General features: G+C 44.8%; 1 protein-coding gene across 1 annotated transcript in view; it reads right to left on the bottom strand.

The window, feature by feature from the left end:
* Positions 1–1,774: 1,774 nt before the first annotated feature.
* Positions 1,775–24,912, bottom strand: part of FSIP1 (fibrous sheath interacting protein 1) — a 199,031-nt gene continuing 175,893 nt past the window's right edge. The window contains exons 10-11 of the mRNA XM_054715635.1: positions 13,334–13,844; positions 1,775–1,974 (exon numbers count right to left, since the gene is read on the bottom strand). Coding sequence (XP_054571610.1) covers positions 1,928–1,974; positions 13,334–13,844 — 558 coding nt within the window. The 3' untranslated portion in view covers positions 1,775–1,927. The remainder of the gene's footprint in view (positions 1,975–13,333; positions 13,845–24,912) is intronic.

Raw genomic sequence — 24,912 nt, 5'->3', positions numbered from 1 at the left:
CCTGCTGCCAGCACTGGTCCCACTCGCACCCGCTGCTGGCACCAGAGCTGCCACTCACACCCGCGGCCAGCTCCTGGCGCCAGCCCCGATCGCTCAGTGCTGTTAGCGGGTGTGAGCAGCTGCTACCAGCCCCTACTACACCCCTGAGGGCTTCTCCACCTCTCCCTATTCCTGAGGGGCAATCAGGCAGCAGCCACCGCTCGCACCCGCTGCTGGCATCAACCCCAATTGCTCTGCACCATCAGCAGGTGAGAGCAAGGCCTGTGCCATCAGCGCATGGGAGTGGGGCTGCTGGCAGGCAGGGGACTGGGGCTGTGGTGAGAGGGGCCGGGCGGGGGCATGGAGGACGGGCCAAGACCTGCACCTGTGCCCACCACAGCCTTGTGGTCCACAGTACCTTTCAAGGTGCACGAATTCATGCACTGGGCCCCTAGTCTATAAAAATAAAAGTGTAATATGCTAATTAGACCAGACATCCTTCCAGACGCCCTTCCTTCCGGACAAAGCCGCAGTGGGTGGGGGCCCAGGCAAGAGGCAGCAGTGGCTGGTGGGGGCGGGCAAGGGCCATGGCAGAGGGGCTGGTGGGGGTCGCGGTGGCGGCGGCAGGCAGGGCTGAGGCCCTTGCACAAATTTCATGCATCGGGCCTCTACTATTCTATAAAAGACATAGCAATGTTTGTGAAATTTGGATTCCAGCACTGAACAAGTTTGCAGTCATGGACAATGTAATAACTGAATTTATTAAATGTGTGCCATATGCCAAGAATTATACTAAGAGCTTTATATGCATGATTTTATTTAACCATTTCATACATGAGGAGAAGACTAAGACTCAGAGATATTAAGAAACCACTGCCAAGGGTACATACCAACTAAATGCAATCTTAAGGTCTGAATACAGATCTCTCTGACTCCAGAACCCATGCTCTCTACCAATATACTTACATGGCCTTCCTTCAGGCAAATTTGTGTCTATTACACAAATTGAGGCTAAATGCATTAAAATTCACATTGTCATTTTACTAACCTTCATAATTCCTCTACTTACTGGAGTTCTGGAAAAATATTGAGTAAATATCTGTTTTTCAGATAAAAGAAGAAAATGTACAAGCAAAAAATAATAATGCTACATATACAGTACTCAAATTTCATTTAAGGCAGCACAATAGCCAGCTTACCTTTTTAAATAAAAAATAAATTGGACTTCTAGTTCTAATGCAAATTCACCATACAGAGTGTTGGCATAAAATTTTCTCATGAATCCAGGTTACTGACTTGTAATTAGACAAACCCTCTCTCTTAAAAATAGTACCACAGATCATTTTTAAGTCACTGCTCTTTATTTGCTGCATTCTAAAAGGTAAACTCTAAATGATAACAAACTTAAAGTAATTTATCAAATAATTCAAACTCTTGCTTAAGAAAAGTATCACTGCTAATAAGATACTAAAGCCTACCTTAACATTGCTTTGTTGAGAAAATTCTTTTATTTCTATGGCAAGTTGTACTTAACAGGCATTAGACTGGAGGAAAGAAGGAAAGTCAGGGCCAAAAACAAAAATTCATACTGATTAAATCTGTCTGAATCACAATAAGGTTGTAACATATAAAATCAAATACAGAACAATCAACACATCAACTTGTTTTAAAACAGCACATACACAAAAAAATATTGGTTTCTATAATATATCCCTGATGTTGCAAGATTAGCAATAAAAAATAATTTTCCCAGGAATTTCAATAAAGAAAAAGCACTGAACAAAAATACCACAAGTCTCAAAGATGTCAAGGAAATGCAATCCAGAAAGACAGTCCAAATATTAAAAATCATTATTTGAGGAATGGTCTGTTGAATTCAAAGATTCAGAAAAGGTATAATTTAACTTAATTTACCAACTTTCTCATAGCACATCCCAGCAAGCCTTTCTTAAGATTCTTTACATTCTTCTGTCACATCTTCAGTCTCCTGTTCATCTGCACATTAAAAACAATAACCAAAGTTGTTAGGCCATCAGACATGTATATATAATTAAGAAAAAGCATTGAGCCCATACAACAATAAAGCCTTTTACACATGAGACAATAATCACATACTCATTTAATACTTATTGGACAATCACCATAAGCTGCATACAAAGCTTACAAGAAAAAGTGCAAGGTAAGGTGCCTGCCTTCATTGAGATGACAGCTGACGGAGGATCTTCTGGGTTTTGAGAATTAAAATGTTTATGGAGGCCCCAGCCAGTTGCTCAGTGGTTAGCAGTGGTTCTCAACCTTTCTAATGCCGTGACCCTTTAATACAGTTCCTCATGTTGTGGTGATCCCCAACCATAAAATTATTTTCGTTGCTACTTCATAACTGTAATTTTGCTACTGTTAATGAATCGTTATGTAAATATCTGTGTTTTCTGATGGTCTTAGCGACCCTGCTAGCGGTTCTCCACCTGTGGGTCGCGACCCACAGGTGGAGAACCGCTGCTGTAGAGCCTAAGACCATCGGAAAACACAGATATTTACATTACGGTTCATAACAGTAGCAAAATTATTTTAATGGTTTTTAATATATTCACAGAATTGGGCATTTTTTTATTGTATAATATTGTTGAACAGTGGCCCAAAAAACATTACATCCATATCCTTATGCCTGGAACCTGTGAAAGTCACCTTACTGGGGAGAAGGGTCTTTGCAGATGTAACTAAGCTGAGGGTCTTGAGATGAGACTATTGGTCACCCTGGAATACTCAGGTGGGCCCTACATGCAACAACAAATACCCTTATAAGAGAAGGGCGTTTCACACGCACACGCACACACGCACACATGCACACACACACATGCACGCACGCACACACACGCACGCACACGCACACGGGCAATGTGAAGACATGTGCAGTGATGTGACACAAAGCAGGGAGGCCAAAGAATGTCAACAGCCTGAGTACCGGAAGAAGGAGACATTCTCCTCTAGAGCCCCGGCAGAGGGTGGCCTTTCTGACACCTCGAGTTCAGACTGCGGGCCTCCAGCCCTGTAACCAATTTCTGTTGTAATGTATTATGGCAGCCATAGGACTCTACTACAGGTTTATGAAATAAATGGCAACAACGCTGTTATTTTAAAAAATCAATGTAATAATTAAGGGCACATGATTTGTAGTTACAGAAAGTAACGTGAAAAATGTAGTAATACTGTCAACCCATGGAGAAGAAATATTCAACAGGATATAGAGGAAGTTGGGGCAGATAAGAAGCAGACCTCGGTCTCCCACACCTAAGATGGGGAATGGTAAGACCATGCACGACCCCATGACCTCATATGGCTATTCCGCCTATCTGGAGTGTTCTCCTTTCTGCCCACCCGGTAAATGACCACTCATCTTGGAGGCTCAACTCAAATGCCGCCTCCCCACATCCACAGTGTTTATCATCCCTCTGTAGTGCTGCCATGTACTTTGTCCCGAAACCCTTATTATACTTGTCCCACCCTGCTGTGATTATGTCCCACCCTGCTGTGATATCGGCTTACGTGCCTGTCTTCTTCAATAGACTATAAAATAATTCAGGGTAATGACTGTGTCCTACTCACCTGATACCCTAGAACAATGTCCTCAATAACAAATATGAGGGAGCCTGGAGCAGTGGTGGTAAGCACGGCTGCACAACAGAATCACGCAGACCCCGTCTCCAGAAGCTGACTTCAAATATGCTGGTGCCCCCTAACCGGTGCGGCTCCGTGGATAGAGCATTGGCCTGGGCACCAAAGGGTCTCGAGTTTGATGTCCAGTCAAGGGCATGTACCTGGGTTGCTGGTTCAAACCCTGGCCCTGGTTGGGGCATGTCTCTCTCACATCCAAGTTTTTCTCTCCCTCCCTTCCTTCCACTCTCTCTCAAACCCAATGGAAAAATATCCTTGGATGGGGATTAACAACAACAAAAAATACTGATGCCCACAGCCAACCCTTAGAAATTTATTTAATTCATCTGGGATAGAACCAAAGCATTAATGTTCTAAATCTCACCAGGTGATTCTACCAGAGTTTAAAAAGCACCGCCTATAGGGGTTTAACCACAAGAACAACAACAGCCTGTAATTATTGGAATCGAGAGTCTAGGTCAGCGGTCGGCAAACTCATTAGTCAACAGAGCGGCAAACCGCGGCTCATGAGCCACAGTTTGCCGACCACTGGCCTAAGGGATGGACTCAGAATAGCTTAAATGCCGGACAGATGAGAGACAGATACCAAGTAGAAAGATCTAAATATCAAAAGCATAGATGATCCCATACTCACTATACTATATATGTCTCCAAATAAAATATTAACCATGAAAGAGTGAAGAATTCAAGCTAGAGCCTGCTTGCTCAGGGGCAATGGGGAAGGTTAACCAAGGAAGGACAATAGGGTTGGCCGGAGAGATAACAAGGCAATCTGGAACAGGCAGTATCTTCATCACAATGAAATTTAAGAAGAAAAGCAAAATTGAGCAGATGGGGGAAAAGATACCTTCAGACATTGTTTTCACCACCATCATATATGCTAGTATTTCTTTACAATCCTAAAGTAGACTGACCAGCAAACCATGCAGTCCAGAGCTTCTCACAAATCACCCGCTGGGGTCATCTTGTTAAAATGCAGACTCCGGTACAGTAGGTGTGGATTGGGCCTGATTCACCATTTCTAACAAGATGCCAGGTAATAACAATACTGCTGGTCCATAGGTCTAATCTACAGTCATGGACTTTAGTAGCTTTTCGTTTTACCCAATCTGAATGAAGCAATGGGATCAGAAGTTCCCAATAACTAATAAAGTGATAAGTACTACAGTTAAATATTAAAACTCTCCAATTTGCCATTGTTCACTTGATACTACTAACAAAATGATAGGGAAATTGACATTTTATAAATAGGTAGAGAAAGTAAGTGGCAAATATTTACATGTAAAGTCTACACCAAGAACTGGATTAAGGAAATTAGTTAAAAATAACTTAGAAAGATACATTCATCAAATATAAACTTAACTATATACCAAAATTTTATATAAAAAGGAATTAACACTGAAATTTCCTAATATGGCAGCTCTGATAAGTTGAGCAAATAAACTTTGGATGAGGTCTTTGATTAAATACTAAGAGAATCTGAGAAGCAATTAGCAGCCTTGAAAAGTAATTTAACAAATAACAACTAGGAGGCCTGAAGGCACACCTTGTGTGAGAGTAACAGCACTCCATCAAAGCAACGAGTTCAGTTTTTTCCTCAGAGCAAGCCAAAATATTTTTAAAGGGAAAATGTCAGCCAATAGTGTTACTGTTTTTAGAATATCACCGCTCCACTGCAAATCAGTAAGACAGTATTAAAACAAAGAAAACTTTCTCAATAGAATCTTTCTTTGAAACTATTCAGGCAGTGTGAGCCTTAACATAGACTAACACACATTCTTTTCAAACCCTGCAACATTCTCCCAAAAGTCAATCTACATGTAACCAGACTTCATCACACAAGTAACAACCAAATAGACCCTTTGATGGGCAGAATTTCAGCATCGAGTATAGTCGGATTGCATAGTTGCCATTTGGGGTAGCACTTGTTCTATCTGAGGACCACAGTAGGATAGCAATAAACTTTCTTACATCTAAACTGAAACCCATATTTCTCAAATACGTGCAGCAAAATCTTGTGGCTTACATTACTTTGACAGGCTGAACGCTCTATACCGAGGACTCTGTTTTCAGCAAGTCTGGCTAGGGTCTTGGACATAGGTATGAAACAAGCCAAAAACTCTCCAGCGATCCCGATGCTCATCCTGGTTAGGAATATGTCACTTGATACTTGATACTACTAACGAAATGATAGAGAAATTGATATTTCTGTGGTTTGTAACAGTGCTTCTCAAACTTCCCTATAAGTATCACCTGGGGAACATATTAAAATGCCAACTCTGACTCAGTAAGTTAGGAGTGGGGCCTGATCAGCCCCCTGTGATCAGCTCACACTCTCAGCAGCAAAAGAATGGAAATCACAGGGTTGCAAAGGGCCACGAACATGAAGTAGAGAGGACCTGATGGGGGCCCTGTCTTCCTGGAGAATATCTGTCTCTTCTAAGGGAACATCTGCTGCTCAGCTTTCTCACCAGTGGAAGGACCTGACTTTTTTTGTCAGAAAAGTCAGAAATCCGGGCTTTTATGGGAAATCTCCTAATTAAATAATATTAAAAACCATATAAGTCAACCAAGTCAAGTCACTGACCTAATTAATCATTCATGTGGATTTTCTCATTTGATCCTTATTACATCCCTGTAGGGTAAATATTAAAGCCACCTTATCTTATAGATAAGAAAACTAATCTGTAGAGGAGAGAGATTACGTAACTTGCCTAAGATCACCTGCTGCTAGCAGAGCAAGGATTCAAACCCAGGTGGGCCTCACCCAGAGCCCACACTCAACCACCAGGCGAGAACGTGCTGGTGGATGGGCAAGCCAGGCACCCCTCTGCTCACCGAGGCTCTAGCCTGGACTCTGTCAGCTTTGTCCTTTGGGTAATTAATTTGCTCTATGGTTTTAGGTTCTCAGTTTCAATTTAGAGCAACCAACCATCCCAGTTTGTCAGGGACTAAGGGTTTCCTGGGACGAGGAACATCCAGTGGTAAAACCTGGACACTCCAAAGCAAACCTGTGGTCACCCTAGTTTTCATTTAGGGGTGTTATTTTTCAAACAACTTTATCTGACTCATTTTTGCATTTGCTATAGGAATTGTTAAGACCACTATTCACTAAATGGTCCTATGGGAAGTTCCACTGTTTTCCTGGAAGAATTAGTATAATTCTGCCCCCTTCTTTACTACTGACTTTGGGTCCCTCTTTGCTCTTTTCTATTTTTATGTGTTATTCACATTTTCCTCTTTATTATATACACTAGAGGCCCGGTTCATGAAATTCGTGCACAAGGGGGGGGGGGGGTGTCCCTCAGCCCAGCCTGCACACTCTCCAATCTGGGGCATCCCTCTCACAATCCAGGACTGCTGGCTCCCAACTGCTCGCCTGCCTGCCTTCCTGATTGCCCCTAACCGCTTCTGCCTGCCAGCCATATCACCCCCTAACCACTCCCCTGCCAGCCTGATTGATGCCTAACTGCTCCCCTGCTAGTCTGTTTGCCCCTAACTGCCCTCCCCTGCAGGCCTGGTCACCCCTAACTGCCCTCCCCTGCAGGCCTGGTCCCCCCAACTGCTCTTCCCTGCAGGCCTGGGTCCCCCCAAACTACCCTTCCCTGCTGGCCCGGTCACCACCAACTTCCCTCCTCTGCTGGCCTGGTCACCCCTAACTGCCCTCCCCTGCAGGCTTGATCACCCCCAACTGCCCTCCCTTGCAGGCCTGGTCTCTCCCAACTGCCCTCCCCTGCTGGCCATCTTGTGGTGGCCATCTTGTGTCCACATGGGAACAGGATCTTTGACCACATGGGAGCAGCCATCTTGTGTGTTGGATTGATGGACAATTTGCATATTACTCTTTTGTTAGATAGGATAGAGGCCTGGTACAGGGGTGGGGGCCAGCTGGTTTGCCCTGAAGGGTGTCCCGGATCAGGGTGGGGGCTCCCTTGGGGCATGGGGCGGCCTGGGCGAGGGGCCTGTGGCGGTTTGCAGGCCGGCCATGCCCCCCGGTGACCCAAGCGGAGGCCCTGGTATCTGGGGTTTATTTATCTTCTACAATTGAAACTTTGTAGCCTGGAGTGGAGCCAAGCCACCTGCTTGCTCCTTGGTGGCAGCCATTTCTGTTGGGATTTATGTGTCTTCTATAATTGAAACTTTGTAGCCTGGAGCAGAGGCCAAGCCAGGCCAGGGCTTCAGAAGCTTGGCTCCTTCCATTGCTGGGGGCAACCCTAGCCTCTACTCTTTCCAGGTCTGTGGCTGCCGCCATTTCTGTTTGGATTTATGTACCTTCTATCATTGAAAATTTGTAGCCTTAAGTGGAGGCCTAGGTTGGGCTTCCTCCATTGCCGGGGAAACCCAAGCCTCCCTCCTGCTCTCTGTGGCCTCAGCCATCTTGGTTGGGTTTATTTGCATATTCGTTCCTGATTGGCTTGTGGGCATGGCTTGTGGGTGTAGCGTAGGTATGGTCAATTTGCATATTACTCTTTTATTAGATAGGATTTCTGTTGATAACTAGTTCAAATGGTGAGTGGCAAGAAGAGAATACTGTGCATGCATAAATACTTTTTGTTATCTAAAAAGCAATTCAGCATAAGATTATTTGATTAAATAATAGAATAACTACAGGCCTGAAGTGTTTTCTTTCTGAAGTGCCAGTGTACTCAGCAGTGTCTCCAAGGCTGATACCAAGGAACACTTACTCCCCACTTTTCTCCCTCTTCCATGTGGAGGAGCTCATAGTGGGGAAGCATCCGGCCTCACTCCACCCCCTCCACTCTCCCTAAGGGAGGAAGAGCCAGTTACCTGATTGGTGAATTTGGAGGAAGAAATGTCATGCTCAGGTTAGCCCCTTCCTCCAAGGAAATCAGCACCTGGCCCGAGAGGTGCTTCTTTGCCTCTCCATACTCCTGGTTCCAAAGGTGAGGCTTGTGATTTTCACCTCTGCCACTGACTGGGTGTGAAAGTTTGTTTGGGAAGGCGAAACATTAGGAAGACTGTTTGGCCCCTTACATTTCACCATCAATAAAGCTGACCTCCTTGATCTCCATTCATTGGAATCCATCTATTATCTCTCAGATTTGGATGGGGAAGAGAAGACGCTATTGATGGATCCTCTAGAACCGCATCAGTGAGTGAGTACAACACTAAATTATTGGACCTCATAAAATTCAAACGAAAGTAGTTACCACTAAGTTTAAAGCACAAACATGAAAAAGTATGTATTTCACATTGGAAACTTAATATAGCTGTGAAGCAAATCCTTATTTTTCAATGCCACAACTTAAATTAGTCTTCTATGCCATTATATAATTTATAATTTAGCATTTTAGAATAGAATCGCTTAGCAAGTTATTTTAATCATTGTAAATGCTGAGGTTAGTAAAATAAAATAAAATCTCCAACTTCAGATATGCTAACATATTCCTTAAAGTTTATTGTTTAATAAACAGAAAACAAAATATCGTTCACATATTCACATCTACGCCATCTTAATCCTCCATACGCACAAGGGTTATTATAATCCAGTAGGATTATCTGCTGCCATCGGAGGCATGTTCTGTGGAGTTAGAGTTAAGCTACTATATCTTCTTTCCATTAAATCACTTTAACATCTACTTCATTCCATGTTCTACGCAGCAACAGATATACATTAGTGTGACTCACGTGCACATGGAAGTAAAGTCATACCTTAGCAAAGCATGGTTCTAACACTTCTTTCCCCCTGCCCCCCACCTCCACAAATACACTGATCCCATGGGACTGAGACCCCACATACAACAAATCATTGCATCCAATTTAGTAAGTCTGATTGGAACAAACAAAGAGGGGATGCAGGTACTTTCTAATAAAAACGCTTTGTTCCAAAAGAAAGAAAATACACTGCAATTTCAGAGCAGAACAAAAATTTTCCTATTTTGTTCTTTCATTTATTTGTTAAAGTGAAGATCTTGGTGGGAGAAGGAGACAATACCCATCTCACTGAAATCCATGTTGTCAGTAAATTGCAAAGCTGGATAAAAAGAGCTTGTGAAATTTCATTTAAAAAATAAAAAAGTTCCAAATCTGAACACAGAATGTGAAACCTACATAAATCTTTAGTGATATCTAGTGAGGTAGGTATTGGGAGATATGCCAGAGCAGAAAAATATTATTTCAAGGTTGCAAGTGGGAAGCAAGGGAGAGGAAGAATAAATGTGAACCATATTTTCAGTATATTATTCTAAAAATGGATCATTTAAATTATTTCACTTATTTAGCAGGCATTAAGTTTAGGGCAGCACTTTGGACATCATAGAAGGTGTAACAATGAATCAGAAGGTAGAACCTCTGTCTTGAAAGAAGATAAACAATTTTAAGGAAGACCTGTGCATGCATAACAAGGTCAAGACAGTGTGTGTAAAATGACCTGATACTCTGGGACATTAAGAGGAAAAATAAAATGTTTAAAAAGGGGGACCAGGAAGGTTACATTCAGAGTGGATGGGGTTGGAATTCAGTTGTCACTGAAGAGGTGGGTGCCTGAACATTTATGAAAAGAAAAGAGTCTGGCAACAGCAGAGGCACAGGAAAGCACAGAAAACCCTGAGACCAGATCAGCTATAATCTGAATAACATTCAGGGACTAGTCAGAAATCGATTAGGAAGAGAACGTCACATCACAGTGTGGAGGCCTTGAACAGTGAGGGAAAGAATTCAGATTGGAATGGAAGCTTTCTGCGCTGGGAGGTGTGGTTATCAAAGCTGTACTTGGGGGAATTAGTGTAGTGGTGCTTGACAATGGCCAGAGGATGGGAGAGACCAGAGGCAGAGAGGCTGATGGGAGGGTTCTCATATTGATCCAGTGAGGTAGTAGGAAGACTAAGGAAGAGGTAGGTATTGGGAGATATGCAGGAGTAGAAAAATAATATTTGAAGGTTGCAAGTGGGAAGCAAGGGAGAGGAAAGATAATGACTCTGACTTTTGAGCCTGGGTGATTGAGGAAACAGGTGAGGTCAAGAGGAAAATCTGAGCTGAGAGAGAAAGATGAGGAAATCAGTTTGGGGCCATATCCAGATGAAGTCTAGTAGGGAGGTAGAAATACAGGATTGAGGAATTCGTTCCAAATTAATAGATGATAGCTATAATAAGTAATAGATAGATATAGATGTAACAGACAATATATTTTAGAGTGATCTACATTAGAGAAAAAGTTGAAGCTATTTAGATAGATTCACCAAATACAACAGAGAATATGTTACACTTCTAACATAAATAATTCAGTATTTGTTTACGTCAAAAACCGCCATAGTATTTGTATGCGATATCACTGTACCACTGTAAGATGCAACACTGAATCAAGACAAAATACCTGAGAGCATACAAGCAGCTGGAATGGGAAGTCTGCATACAGAAACTAATAAAACCACAATAATATATGGCACTTTACAAATTCATTCCTTGGAACAAATTTTCATCACTGAAGTCTGGAAATTGAAATATAAAGCAAATCTATTCAAATTACTTATACCAATTTAAATCAATTCCTCTTTCCCATTGAAATCAACATTGTTTTCTCAATAACCATCAAGAATATTAACTTAAGTGTCCATTGATGAATAGATAAAAATGATGTATATTGTTCCACATATATACAATGGAATACTACTCAGCCATCCTATATAATAAAGATATAATATGCAAATTGACTGTCACTCCAACATACACGATGGCTGCCCCCATGTGGTCAAAGATGGCTGCCACAAGATGGCCAGTAGGGGAGGGCAGTCAGGGGTGATCAGGTTGGCAGGGGAGGGCAGTTGGGGAGGACCAGGCCTGCAAAGGAGGGCAGTTGGGGGGGACCAGACCTGCAGGGGAGGAGAATTAGAGGTGACCAGGCCTTCAGGGGAAGGCAGTTGGGGGCGACCAGGCCAGCAGGGGAGGGCAGTTGGGGGCGACCAGGCCAGCAGGGGAGGGCAGTTGGGGGCGACCAGGCCAGCAGGGGAGGGCAGTTAGGGGTGACCAAGCCAGCAGGGGAGGCAGTAAGGGGCAATCAGGCAGGCAGGCGAGTAATTGGGATCCAGCAGTCCTGGATTGTGAGAGGGATCCCAGATTGGAGAGGTTGCAGGCTGGGCTAAGGGACACTCCCCCGTGCATGAATTTCATGCACCGGGCCTCTAGTCTATACTAATAAAAGAGTAATATGCTAATTAGAATGGGAGACCTTCCAGAGACCTTCCGGACATCCTTCTGGACAAAGCCCAGGGCTTGGCTGGCCTGCAAACCACCCCCAAACAGCCCTCAGCCCCTTGCCCAGACCGGCCACGCCCCCCCAGCGGGGACCCTCACCCCGATGGGGGCGTGACCAGCCTGAAAACGGCCATCAGCCCCTTGCCCAGGCCAGCCATGCCCCTCAGCGGGGACTTCCACCCCAATGGGGATGTGGTCAGCCTGCAAACAACCCTCAGCCCCTCACTCAGGCCAACCCTGCCCCCCAAGGGGACCCCCATACTGATCTGGGACCCCCTTCAGGGCAGACCAGCCAGCCTCCACCTGTGCACCAGGCCTCTACCTATACTAATAAAACGGTAATATGCTAATTAGACCAGGAGACCTTCTGGACGTTTTTCTGGACAAAGCCATGGTGGCGGGGCTGAGGCAGAGGTGTTTAGGGGTGATCAGACCAGAAGGGGAGGGCAGTTGAGGGTGAGCAGGCGGCAGGGGGGGCCAGTTAGGGGCAAGCAGGCTGGCGGGGGAGGCAGTTGGGGGTGAGCAGGCTGGCAGGGGCGCAGTTGGGGGTGAGCAGGCTGGCAGTGGGGGGCAGTTGGGGGCAATCAGACCAGCAGGGGAGGTCAGTTGGGGGCAAGCAGGCTGGCAGGGGGGACAGTTGTGGGCGAGGAGGCCGGCAGGCAGAGTGGTTAGGGATGATCAGGCAGGCAGGCAGGTGAGCGATTAGGAGCCAGTGGTCCTGGATTGCGAGAGGGATGTCCGACTGCCGATTTAGGACAGTCGGACATCCCCCAAGGGGTCCCAGATTGGAGAGGGTGCAGGCCGGGCTGAGGGACACATCCCCTCCATGCACGAATTTTGTGCACCGGGCCTCTAGTTAAAAGATAACAGAAAAAAAAGATAACAGAATCTTGCCATTTGCGACAACATTGATGGATGTACCTTAAGGTCATTATGCTAAGTGAAATAAGTCAGATGGAGAAATACAAATACCATATGATTCCACTCATATGTGGAATCTAAAAAAACAAATAAGTGAACAGATAAAACTAAACAAAAAACCTCATAGGTACAGAGAACAGATAGGTGATTGCCAAAGGAGAAAGGAGTTCAGGTATGTGAAGTGAGTGAAGGGGGTCAGTTGTGTGGTGAAGGATGGTAACTAGACTTTTGGTGGTGATCACTTTGTAGCGTATACAAATATTGAATTAAAATATTATATACCTGAAACTTATATAACATTACATACCAGTAAAAGAACATATATTTTTAAAAAAGAACATGTATTAATTACCATTAAGAACAATGTATTTCACAAGAGTACTAACCACAATCTTGATCTCATATGAACACTGATAAATATGTTGTTTGTATGCTCTTAATTGATACCACCTGTGACTCACAAACATACCTCCATATCTTACTTAACTTTAACTTACAATACCCTTATATTGAGATACTCAGTAAGAATTATCCACCATTCAGGCCTTACCTGTTTTTGGTTTCTCTGAAGGGCTGGGTTTCAGATGTTGGACTTCAGAGAAAAGACTCACATCAATGCCATACAGTGGATCATCCAAAAAAGAAGGCCTTGTCAGTCGTCCAATGCCAAGAGTCTTCGACATAAAATAATCCTCTGTGTCACTAATAACCTCGTCCTGGGGAAACTGGAGGCATTTCATATTCTCGGCTTCAATGACAAGAGCCTGTGACACGTAATGCCCAGCCAGGGCTTTGCTGAGATAGTAGCCTGTGGATGTGTCACAGTCTGCATTCCCAGGCACATTTGCATCTCCCACCTCGGTGCTTTTGACCTTTGTTTCTGACTCAGTGAGTAATTCAGAGAGGACAGATCTGGAAAGCTGGGAGGACTCAGGTGTTATATCCCCAATGTCTTCCTTTTCTCTTTCTGAAGGAAGTACGGTCATGGATTTTGGTTTGAATGTGCATTCATCCAGAAGACGCCTTAACTGTTCCTCAGAGAGAAGTGATGCTGAATCTAACTGATGAAACAAGCCAAAAGTTTTCATAGTCAACTGATTGAGTAAACATTTTTTTCTGGTGAGCTTCCAGTAATACAATATAAATCCAAGTGCCCTGAAACCCCTTACACAAAACACTCAAATAGCAAAATCATTCATTATAAGGTATCCAGAATTGCAGGAGAAATGTACAGCACCCCTAGAAATAAGTTTAGAATCAATTACATGCTAAAATACAGGAAAAAGTCCCACAGCACTGATGGAAATTAATTACTTCACCAAATAAACCAGTAACACTTGATACATATCAGTAACTTGAGCTGAAATGAAGTTATTAGAAAGCACTTTCAATTTTATAAATCTTGGAACATCAAGCAGAGAAATGAGCAACCACCTCTTTGATAAAGAGCCAGGAATCCTGCCATAATCTCCAGTAGGTGTTTCTCTGCACCCCCCTCCTCCAACCCCCACTCTTCAGTGGGAACCCTATCACCACCCAAATCCTTAACTGGAAAAAAATCTCGGGCAAACAGGGCAGATTTCACCTGCCCCTGGGGATTCACCACTCCTATGTCTGTCCACAACTTTCAGCAGACAATACCACTGAAGACAGAAAAGGAAGGGTGAAGGGGTGGTGCATCCTGAGATGTATAGTTGTGTCAAAGCTGCAGGTCTAGACAGAGGTCAGGGGCATTCCAATAGCAGTGCATTCTGGGAGAAGGATATGATCAAACACACTTAATCTCTGCTTGTGAGGTTATCAGGGCTGAGTGTTTCAACCGAGATCTTAAGAATTTAAAAACATTTTTTCTTCCAGAGATGTTCTCAGGAAATAAAATACCAAATGAAAGTGTAGGGCTATGTTCTACAAGGATTCAACTAAACAGCAAGCCACTTGAATTGCAACAATCTCAAAAAGAATGGGATTAAAATATATTGAATCACACTGAAAAAAAATCCTTCTCTAAAGATTCAGCACCATCTTTGATTTTTTAAAATATGTTTTTATTTATTTTATAGAGAGAGGAGAGAAGGAACACAGAGAGATAGAAACATCAATCGGCTGCCTCCTGCACACTACGACTGGGGATTGAGCCTACAACCCCATGTGCCCTGGCATGTGCCCTTACCAGGAATCGAAGCGGGAACCTCTTAGTTCTTGGGTGGATGCTCAACCACTGAGCTACACAGGCTGGGCTATCACTAATTTACATCGTATATTATCTAGAAAAACTTCAGTCCTCCTTTACAGGGGAATGAATTATCAAAGAACAGAAAGTCCCCTAAATATAAGAAAACCTAAATATTAATTGCAATGGCCTTAAGTTCTACTTCAGCATAGTAAGACAATGCTATTGGCCTACTTTGTGGTCCACCATAAGAATTAACCAAATATTCTGCAGTAAAGTACTGGGGGTAGTGGAGGGGAGGGAAACACTACTATTGGAACTGGTATAGTCAATTCCTCATTACTGTGAAATGCTTCTAATCAATTAATAAAAAATAGTATGCAAAACAAATTTTTTATCATGAGTTAAAAATATATCATGTGTTTTAAAATTATATTTAACTTCTATAAATTAAAAACTAGTTCTCATAGTGGCAAGTGTCATTATGAGTTTGACAGTAACAAGAATTTGTCTGGGAATATATTCTTAATAATTATCTGGGATTCAAAATTCATGTAATTCACCCTAAGGTTAGCAAATCTGTCAAAAAAATAGGAGCTGAATTATATATTTACAAATCCTACTTATTCACTAGATTTCTGGCATCCAGGTGTGGTACTTTATCCATTAGGAGCACTCCCCTCACCCTACCATGTAAACCTAGTCAACTATAAAATGAAGGCCGTCCTTATATGGTACAGGATACTTAAAATACCTTTCAAAATCTGCTTATGTAAAATAGTTCATAGTGGATAGACAATCCTAGGATTTAGAAAGGGTCCACTAAGTGTCATCCTCACCAAAGGCTTATCATATGAAATTTCCAGATGCTAGGAAAAATCAGTCCATACTGGAGCAAGAGGATGAAGAATTATGGAAGGAGGTCTGGGGGAGGGGGTGAGATTGGTAGATTATCTGATATGTTTGGCCACTTCCACAAACAATATTGATAAGATAGCTGGTTGACAGTTCTGATGATGTATTTGGCTAGACACGCAAAAAAAAAAAAAAAAACACACACACAAGTAAAAACAAAGCAATTATAAACTCTGTGAACAAAAAGCTATATGAAAAGAAAGGTAGTATTTCACAGATAACACAGAAAATTAAGCAAAAGAAAATAAGATAATTATTAACTCTAGGACAAAAAGTGGTACAAGAAAGGATGCCATAGAATACTACTTGTTTTTGCTATAATATTTATACAGTCATCATAATATGAACAGTGATAATAGAGGTAACCAAAAATTGTGATTTAACTGGTTAGGGGAAATGGGAGGAGAGAAAAGGGATGTTTGGAGTAACAAAGTTAAATTCTTAGATACCATCACAGGAAGTCATGTCAATAATAACACCATTATTAATATAAAATTTCCTATCATTATAAATAGATATAAAATTGATCAATTAAAAAAAAAACAAGTTATTATGAAACAAGATAGAGGTAAAGAATAGGAGGCACATCTAGAGGAATTAAAAGTGGCTGATTCCGGAGAACAAACTAAAAGGTGGAGAAGGGGGAGCAAGGAGCTGCCATTTTTGTTAAACATAGTGTTATAATTTTTAATTAGTAATAATTAAAATTAACTTAAAATATAAAATTAATTTAAATGTATTCATATTTTTAAGAAAAATGAATTTAAAAATAAAAATCTGAAATATTAAAATGAAATTCCCAACTGATTAAATCTTTAGACATAAAGAAGTAAATCCAGTAAATTTCATGGAGTCTGAAATTTATATAATCTTGAAGCAGGGGGAGGGTACATCTTTAAGAAAAAGAATATAAAATTATAAATAAAATGGTTACAAAGTGAGGGGGGGTTTTGTTGTTTTTTTAGAATGTGAAATAACACAAGTTACTGGAGCCTTGGAAAGTCTAGTCCATTTCTTACACCACCTCTTTATATCATTTACCAGAAATGCCTATAAAGAAATATTTCCTGATTGGAGCCTAGCTCCCTCTCTCCACTCAAGGTTCAGTGAGGGGCCTTCTTTGGGATGCCAAGCTTGACAAGTCCCAGATCCATAATATTATCCTGATGGGTGGTTCTACTCATATCCCAAGGTTCAGAAACTGCTACAGGACTTCTTCAATGGAAAAGAGTTGAGTAAGAGCATCAGCCTGGATGATACTGTTGCTACGGTGCAGCTGTCCAGGCAATCATCCTATCTAGAGACAAATACGAAAATGTTCAAGATTTGCTGCTGTTGGATGATACTCCTCTTTCCCTTGGCATTGAGACTGCTGGTGGAATCATGACGGTACTCATCAAGCACAATACTGCCGTTCCTACCACGCAGACACAGACCTCCACTACCTACCTCTGACAACCAGCCCCGGGTGCTCATTCAGGTTTATGACAGTGAGCATGCAACTTGGTAATGATGGCTAACCACCTGAGTGGCAAGTTTGAACTCACAGGCATACCTCCTGCACCTCGTGGTGTTCCTCAGATTGAAGTCACTTTTGATATTGATGCCAATGGTATCCTCAATGTGTCTGCTATGGACAAGAGTACAGGAAAAGAGAACAAGATTGCCATCACTAACAACAAGAGTCGTCTGAGCCATATCTCATAGCAATATCTTTACTGACACTTTACTGACAAGTGCCCATCAGCAGTTGAGTGGATTAAAAAACGGTGGTACATCGAGAAACCAAGATGGCGGCATAGGTGAAACACCTAACCTGCAGCCGGGCACAACAATTTCAAAGGCACAACTAGAGGTCAGAACGGACATCGTCCAGAACCACAGGAGAGCTGGCGGACTGAAATGCCCACAGCTGGGGGGAAGGAGAAGGCCACGGGGACAATCGGGGGAGCCGTAAAAGCCTGAGGTATGGAGAAACTGGCGGAGACACGAGCACGCGCGCCTGCGGGGAGGATGGAGCCGGAGAGGAAGGGGCGGCTGACGGCCTGGCCGGCGTTCACTGGCAGGAAGGAGATAAAGGCTCCAGAGTGCGCTAAGCGCCGGCTCCGACTGCACTGAGCGCCAGTTCCGGGCGAAACCCTGGGAAGCCAGGCGCAGGCTGGGGGAATGAATCTGGACTGTGGGGCGCAGGCACAGAGGAGCGGGGGAAGGCAGAGCTCCAGAGGCGCGCACAGGAAGGGGCGCAAAGGACGGACTGTTGCCTGCGCCACTGAACTGCCCTAGCGGGAAGGAGACATAAGCTCAGGACCGTGCTGAACCCCAGTTCCGACTGCACTGAACCCCAGTTCCGGGCGAAACCCTGGGAAGCCAGGCGCACGCTGGGGGAATGAATTTGGGCTGTGGTGGCGGAGGCACAGAGAAGCGGCGGCTCCAGACGCGCGCACTGGAAGGTGCGCAGAGGACAGACTTTTGCCTGCGCCACTGGATGGCCCTGCTGGGAAGGAGACAGGGACGCCAGACTGCGCTGAGGCCCAGTTCCAACTACACTGAAACCCAGTTCCAGGCGAGAATCTGGGAGTCCAGATTCATTAGGGGAGGGACTGGACTGTTTGGCAGTGGGCGAAACTCCAGGGCGCGTTTCTCTCAGAGGTGTTTGCAAGGAATACAGAGGGACACAGACACAGGAGCCTCATAGGGCGGGGCTGACAGGAAGCCAAGGTTGTAGGCTCCACCCTGTAGCTCCGCCCCAGCCAAGCTGAGCAGAAGCTTTTTCCTGCTGAGTGCCTCAGGTAGTGGCTGACCCACACTGCATTGGAGACCCAGAAACGAGGGCATCTAGTGGTTGGTGAGAGATGACACCAGATTTCAATCACTTGCATAAGGGAGGCATTCTAGAGGCAGACTCAGTGAGCGCCAAGGCATTGCTGCATTAAGACCCGGCCCACAAACATGTCTCCTGCACAGCAACTCTTCCTATATGGACAAAGAGGGTCCTCACGGCCAATTGGCCTGGAGGACAACTCCTCCCAGTGACACAAACAGCAATCAAGACTTAACTGTACAAAGGAGGACCAAGATGGAGACATAGGGCGGCAGCCTGATCGTTGCCTACCACAACAATATTGAGACTACGACGGGAGAGCAGAGCAGACACCAGCCAGAAAGACCGAGGGGCTGGCTGAGCAGATGCTCTACAACTAGAATAAAAGAGAGGGGTACGCAGGATGATGCTGATGCCGGTGACCCAAAGTCCACACTTTAAGAACTATGGCTCAGGCAACACAATGGTGGCCAGGAACGTGCTCGGCGCAGTTCCACCAGCGGTCTCCGGCTGAGGGGACGGCTCCACTCGCTGCCGAGCACGGACAGACAAGCCCCTGGGAGACATGGGGTGGGAGACTCCGTGCTTGCTGACCTCCGAGTCCTTCAAGAATCTCAATGCCCCAAAGTGGCCAGGTGCGCACGCTCAGCGACTGGCCACCGTTGCAGACCCAAGGGCTGACGCAGCGACACCGGACCAGCCCACCGCCGGGCACCGGGCACACCGGAGCCTTGCCGAGCCCGCCGCCCAACGAGTTCTGCGGCAGCCGCCCTGGAGCTCTGAGAAAATGACCGAAGGAATTGCTGAGAGGGAATTGACCAACAGGAATTGGGATCAAGAAGACGAAACCCCGCTGAGACCCGAGTCCAGGCGAGCCTGCGAGCCTCTGGGCTCAGATGTGGTCACACGCCTCTGGGTCTAGGTGAGGCCTCACGCCCCTGGGTTTGGGTGAGGCCACGCGCCCCTGGGTCCAGGTGAAGCTGGATTCCGGGTTCGGGTGAGGCCATGTGCCCCTGGGTCCGGGCGAATCTGAACCCTGGGTCCGGGTGAGGCCGTGAGCCCCTGGATCCGGGTGAGGCCGCGTGCACCTAGGCCCGGGTGAGCCCAAGTGGCCCTGGGTCTGGGAGAGGCCAAGCGTCCCTGGGTCCGGGTGCGACCATGTGTCCCTGGATCCGGGTGAGGCCTCGTACACCTAGGCCCGGGTGAGCCCAAGTGGCCCTGGGTCTGGGAGAGGCCAAGCGTCCCTGGGTCCGGGTGAGACCATGTGTCCCTGGATCCGGATGAGGCCTCGTGCACCTAGGCCCGGGTGAGCCCAAGTGGCCCTGGGTCTGGGAGAGGCCAAGCGTCCCTGGGTCCGGGTGCGACCATGTGTCCCTGGATCCGGGTGAGGCCTCGTACACCTAGGCCCGGGTGAGCCCAAGTGGCCCTGGGTCTGGGAGAGGCCAAGCGTCCCTGGGTCCGGGTGAGACCATGTGTCCCTGGATCCGGATGAGGCCTCGTGCACCTAGGCCCGGGTGAGCCCAAGTGGCCCTGGGTCTGGGAGAGGCCAAGCGTCCCTGGGTCCGGGTGAGACCATGTGTCCCTGGATCCGGGTGAGGCCTCGTACACCTAGGCCCGGGTGAGCCCAAGTGGCCCTGGGTCTGGGAGAGGCCAAGCGTCCCTGGGTCCGGGTGCGACCATGTGTCCCTGGATCCGGATGAGGCCTCGTGCACCTAGGCCCGGGTGAGGCCACGTGCCCCTGGGTCTGGGAGAGGCCAAGCGTCCCTGGGTACGGGTGAAGCCAGATCCTGGCTCCGGGTGAGGCCGTGCGCCCCTGGATCCATCCGGGTGAGGCTGGGTCCCAGGCCCGGGTGAGACCACGCGCCCCTTGGGTAGGAGTGAGGCCACGTGCCCCTTAGTCTGGGTGACGCCGTGCCCCTGGGTTCGGCCGACACCAAACCAGAGGGAGTCGGACCTCCATTACCACCATTTGTCCACCATCCAGAGCTGAGGGGTCAGTGCTGACATGTACACATAAGGAACTACTGGACATTGAAATTGGGTCTCAAAAGAACTGTTGGTCCAGGGGGAAGCTCGCTACAGATTGATTCATTTGCCTGTCAGCATAACTATTATTGCTCGTCTCACATTCAGTTCTTATTAGTATATATCTAGTGACATATGATCTCGCTCATCTAGGGGAAATGATGAACAACATAGACTGAGGAACAAGAACAGAACCAGAAGCAAGGAGGCATCGATCGGACTATCGGGCCTCAGAGGGAGGATAGGGGAGGGTAGGGGGAGGGTGGGGGGAGAGGGAGAGTTCAACCAAAGGACCTGTATGCATGCATATAAGCCTATCCAACGGTTAAGTTCAACAGGGGATTGGGGCATGCGAGGGGAGAGGGGTGGGATGGGAATGGGGGGATGAGGACAAATATGTGACACCTTCATCAATAAAGAAATTAAAAAAAAAAAAAAAAAACCGGTGGTACATCTACACAATGGGATACTAAGCTGCTGTAAAAAAAAAAAGAAAGAGCTCTTAACATTTGCAACAGCATGGGTGGACCTGGAGAGCATTATGCTAAGTGAAATAAGCCAGTTGGAGAAAGATAAGTATCATATGATCTTACTCATTTGTGGAATATAATGAACAACATAAACTGATGAACAAAAATAGATCCAAAAATATAAAAGCATCGAACAGACCATCAAACCTCAGTGGGAAAGTAGAGGAGGGTGGGAGGAGTGTAATAGATCAACCAAAGGACTTGTATGCATGCATATAAGCATAACCAATGGATATAGACAGTAGGGGGTGAGGGCATGTGCTGGGGGTGTGGGAGCGGGCAGGGAGAGGTCAATGGGGGAAAAGAAGACTCATGTAATACTTTCAACAATAAAGAACTTAAATTTTTTTAAAAAGAGCGTTGTCTGAGCAAGGAAGAGGTTGAGCGCATGATCCAGGAAGCTGAGAAGTACAGAGCTGAAAATTAGAAGCAGTGGGACAAGGTATCTTCCAAGAATTGACTTGAATCTTATGCGTTCAATATGAAAGCAACTGATGAAGATGAAAAACTTCAAGGCAAGATCAATGTGATGAGGACAAACAGAAGATTCTTGACGAGTACAATGATATCATCAGCTGGCTTGGTAATTTTGAACATCAGCAGAAAGAGCTGGGAAATGTCTGCAACCGCATCATTACCGAGCCGCACCAGAGTGCAGGAGGCATGCCGGGAGGAATGCCTGGGGCTTCCCTGGTGGTGGAGCCCCTCCATCTGTCCGATGGTGCCTCCTCTGGGCCTCTCACCAAAGAGGATGAGTAAGCCAGCCTTGAGCAGAGGTTTAGCACTGTTCCACACATAACATTGAAGGACCCAAATTTGTAGCAAATTCCAAGGCAGTTTTAAAAGTTGAGCAGCTGCATAGTAAATAACTGGGCATTCTTGATACTTGAATGTGGACTACGTGCACAGGGAAAGGAAATAATGCACTGTAGAAGCACTGTATTGTAAAGTGGGAAATGTGATGTCTTAAATAAAACTATTAAAACAAAACAAAAAAGTGAGAGGCCTTCCCTGGTGTAAATCTGCTTCTGGGCACTCCAAGTTCAAGCATAACACATTTGAGTCTGTGTGCACGCAGAAATAAGCTCAACCACATCTCCCTGATCCTCTAGGGCCGTGGTCGGCAAACTGCGGCTCGCGAGCCACATGCGGCTCTTTGGCCCCTTGAGTGTGGCTCTTCCACAAAATACCATGACCTGGGCAAGTCTATTTTGAAAAAGTGGCGTTAGAAGAAGTTTAAGTTTAAAAAATTTGGCTCTCAAAAGAAATTTCAATCGTTGTACTGTTGATATTTGGCTCTGTTGACTAATGAGTTTGCCGACCACTGGTCTAGGGGAAGACACCTCATGGGAAAGAAAACATAGATTAGAACGTGGGCTTTGACCCAAGCTTTGCCACCTTGTGCATGTCACCTAAGGAACCCATCTCCTTCTGCTATAAAATGAGGAATTTAAAAAGATGATCTCTAAATTAACTGCTAGCTATAAAGCAACTTTTTATGAACAAATGCTCTAAAAGTAAAAATAAATGTAATAATAAGCCAATCTATTAACATTAGAATGCTGCCTGAGTAGAATTTATAAAAACCATAATAAAAAGTGAACTTTTTTCTTTAATTTATTTACAATACCAATCCTGAACTCAAAAAATAACTAAACATTCTCTGGTCTCAAAGCATTATAAGTGACCTAATTATATTAAGCTTCTGGGTGGCAACATAGATCAGGAACCTCAACACAAGTCATCTTTCTCACCTTTTGATTCCCTGCAGAGCCTTGCCCACAGTGTAAACTCTGAAGAGTAAATCAGTGCCATGGGAATCAAATGAACTGAAGTTGCTGAGTGTTTTGAAATGGCTAAGTACTACACTAATACATATTACTATATGCTGAACTGGATGAAACTAGGGCTCTCTCAGGAACACCTCTGCCTACCCTTGATCGTTAAGGAACCGTAGCACATACCCTGCATACAGAGTGCTCTGAAACTCCTGAGCCAGCGAGGCTCCCTCCATAACTGAACGACTCACTGTGCGAGCACAGTCAAGTAACCATCTGTTCAAGTATCCACCTCAAAGCGCTCGTCTTTACGCCAGTTCTAATTTTCCCGTATTTCAAAAACAAGTTATTATTCATGCTATTCCTGCCCTTCATGAAATTCATCATAGTGCATCTCAGTCTTCATTTTCCCAGACCGGAGCCCAATCTATTTTCTCTCTTTATATGAAAGCCCCTCTCTTCCCATCTTCATTTAGTAGCCTTTTTATGGACCTTCTTTCTTGTTTTAGCCAAAATACACACATTCCACAGCCAACGAGTAAATGTATTGGATTTTCTCATCAGGAAAAAAATATAGAACACTGTGGCGTTATTTCTCCTGCATTTTGCTGGACTTGCTGGCACACCAGGTGGTGTCTTACAGAATAGTGGTAACTAGCATTTATTCACTACCTACTGTGGTGCATGTATCAATTCCTTTAATCTTCACAGCAAACCTATGAGGTAGGTATGTTGTTATTCCCATTTTATAAATGAAGAAACTGAGAAATTAAGTAACCCATCCCTGGTCCTATGGCTACTAAGTGGTGGACCTGGGATATGAATCTAGGTTTGAGACTAGAGCGTATGCGTTAACTACTAGGCTATATAGCCTCTCACTACAGATGAGTTCTCCCTCTACCATCCTCTAAATATCCTTTTCCCAACTTACATTCACTTTTCTGTCCATTCCCTCAGATATTAAAATCTCTTCCTGTAGAGTATTTCGCTTAACTTTGGTTTTTATTACCCAGACTAGCTTAGTGTCTTATGCAAACTTACATAGTGCCCTCTCTTTTGCCTCATTTCAGAAAAACAAAAAAGACAACCCCAGCTCCATTCCCAGGGAGCCTACTATTTACACTTCTCCACCCAGATAAACACCATTTTGGTGTAGGAGCTAAATATGAGTGCAACTTGTAATTGCTGGAGATGGATCACAGCCCATAGATTACCTCACCCTCATCCCTGCCTCCCCTCCTATGCTATATATCAGGAGTTTCCCCAGCCATAAAAATCTCCAGCTATTTGGGCACTGGATTTGTTGACAAGGCAATTAAGATTATGTCTCTGGTGCAGATAATCAGAAAGTCCACCACTATAAACTAGTAGAGGCAATCTTGTCCTTTGATGTAAGCTTATGTCCAATGTTGGGTGGGTTGTTTTTTCCCCACAATTGCTGAGTTCCTAAAGACCCACCCTATAAAGTCAATATGATTATCACAAGTGAGAATAGGGTGGAAAGCCAGTGTCCTAAATGATTAACAACAAGAGTATAGATATAAATAGCTTTCAATGACATCAAGTTCTACTTCAAAATAAGCAACTGGAAAACATCCCACCCTTTGTTTAATTACCAAGATATAAGTTTACAACTCTCTGTTGCAGCCACTGCTGGCAACACCTAGGTAGCAATTTGTTTTAGTCAAGGTTTTTTAGCCATAAGGAACAAAAACCCTTATCTAAAAAAGAGAGAGAGAGAAAGAAAAGGCAGGCAATGAACTCCTTTACCTTTTGCTTCTCTGAAAAACTATCTCAGGTGACAGAGGTGAGTGTTGTAGGATCTGAGAAGTCATCTCATGGATACCAACAAGCAGGAAATGAAGTTTGAATAGGCTTTTGAGGTTTGGA

This window comes from Eptesicus fuscus, chromosome 5, assembly GCF_027574615.1.
Source record: "Eptesicus fuscus isolate TK198812 chromosome 5, DD_ASM_mEF_20220401, whole genome shotgun sequence".
NCBI classification, from domain to species: domain Eukaryota; kingdom Metazoa; phylum Chordata; class Mammalia; order Chiroptera; family Vespertilionidae; genus Eptesicus; species Eptesicus fuscus.
Note: the sequence above shows the minus strand (reverse complement) of the source record. Positions and strands in the feature narration are given on the sequence as shown.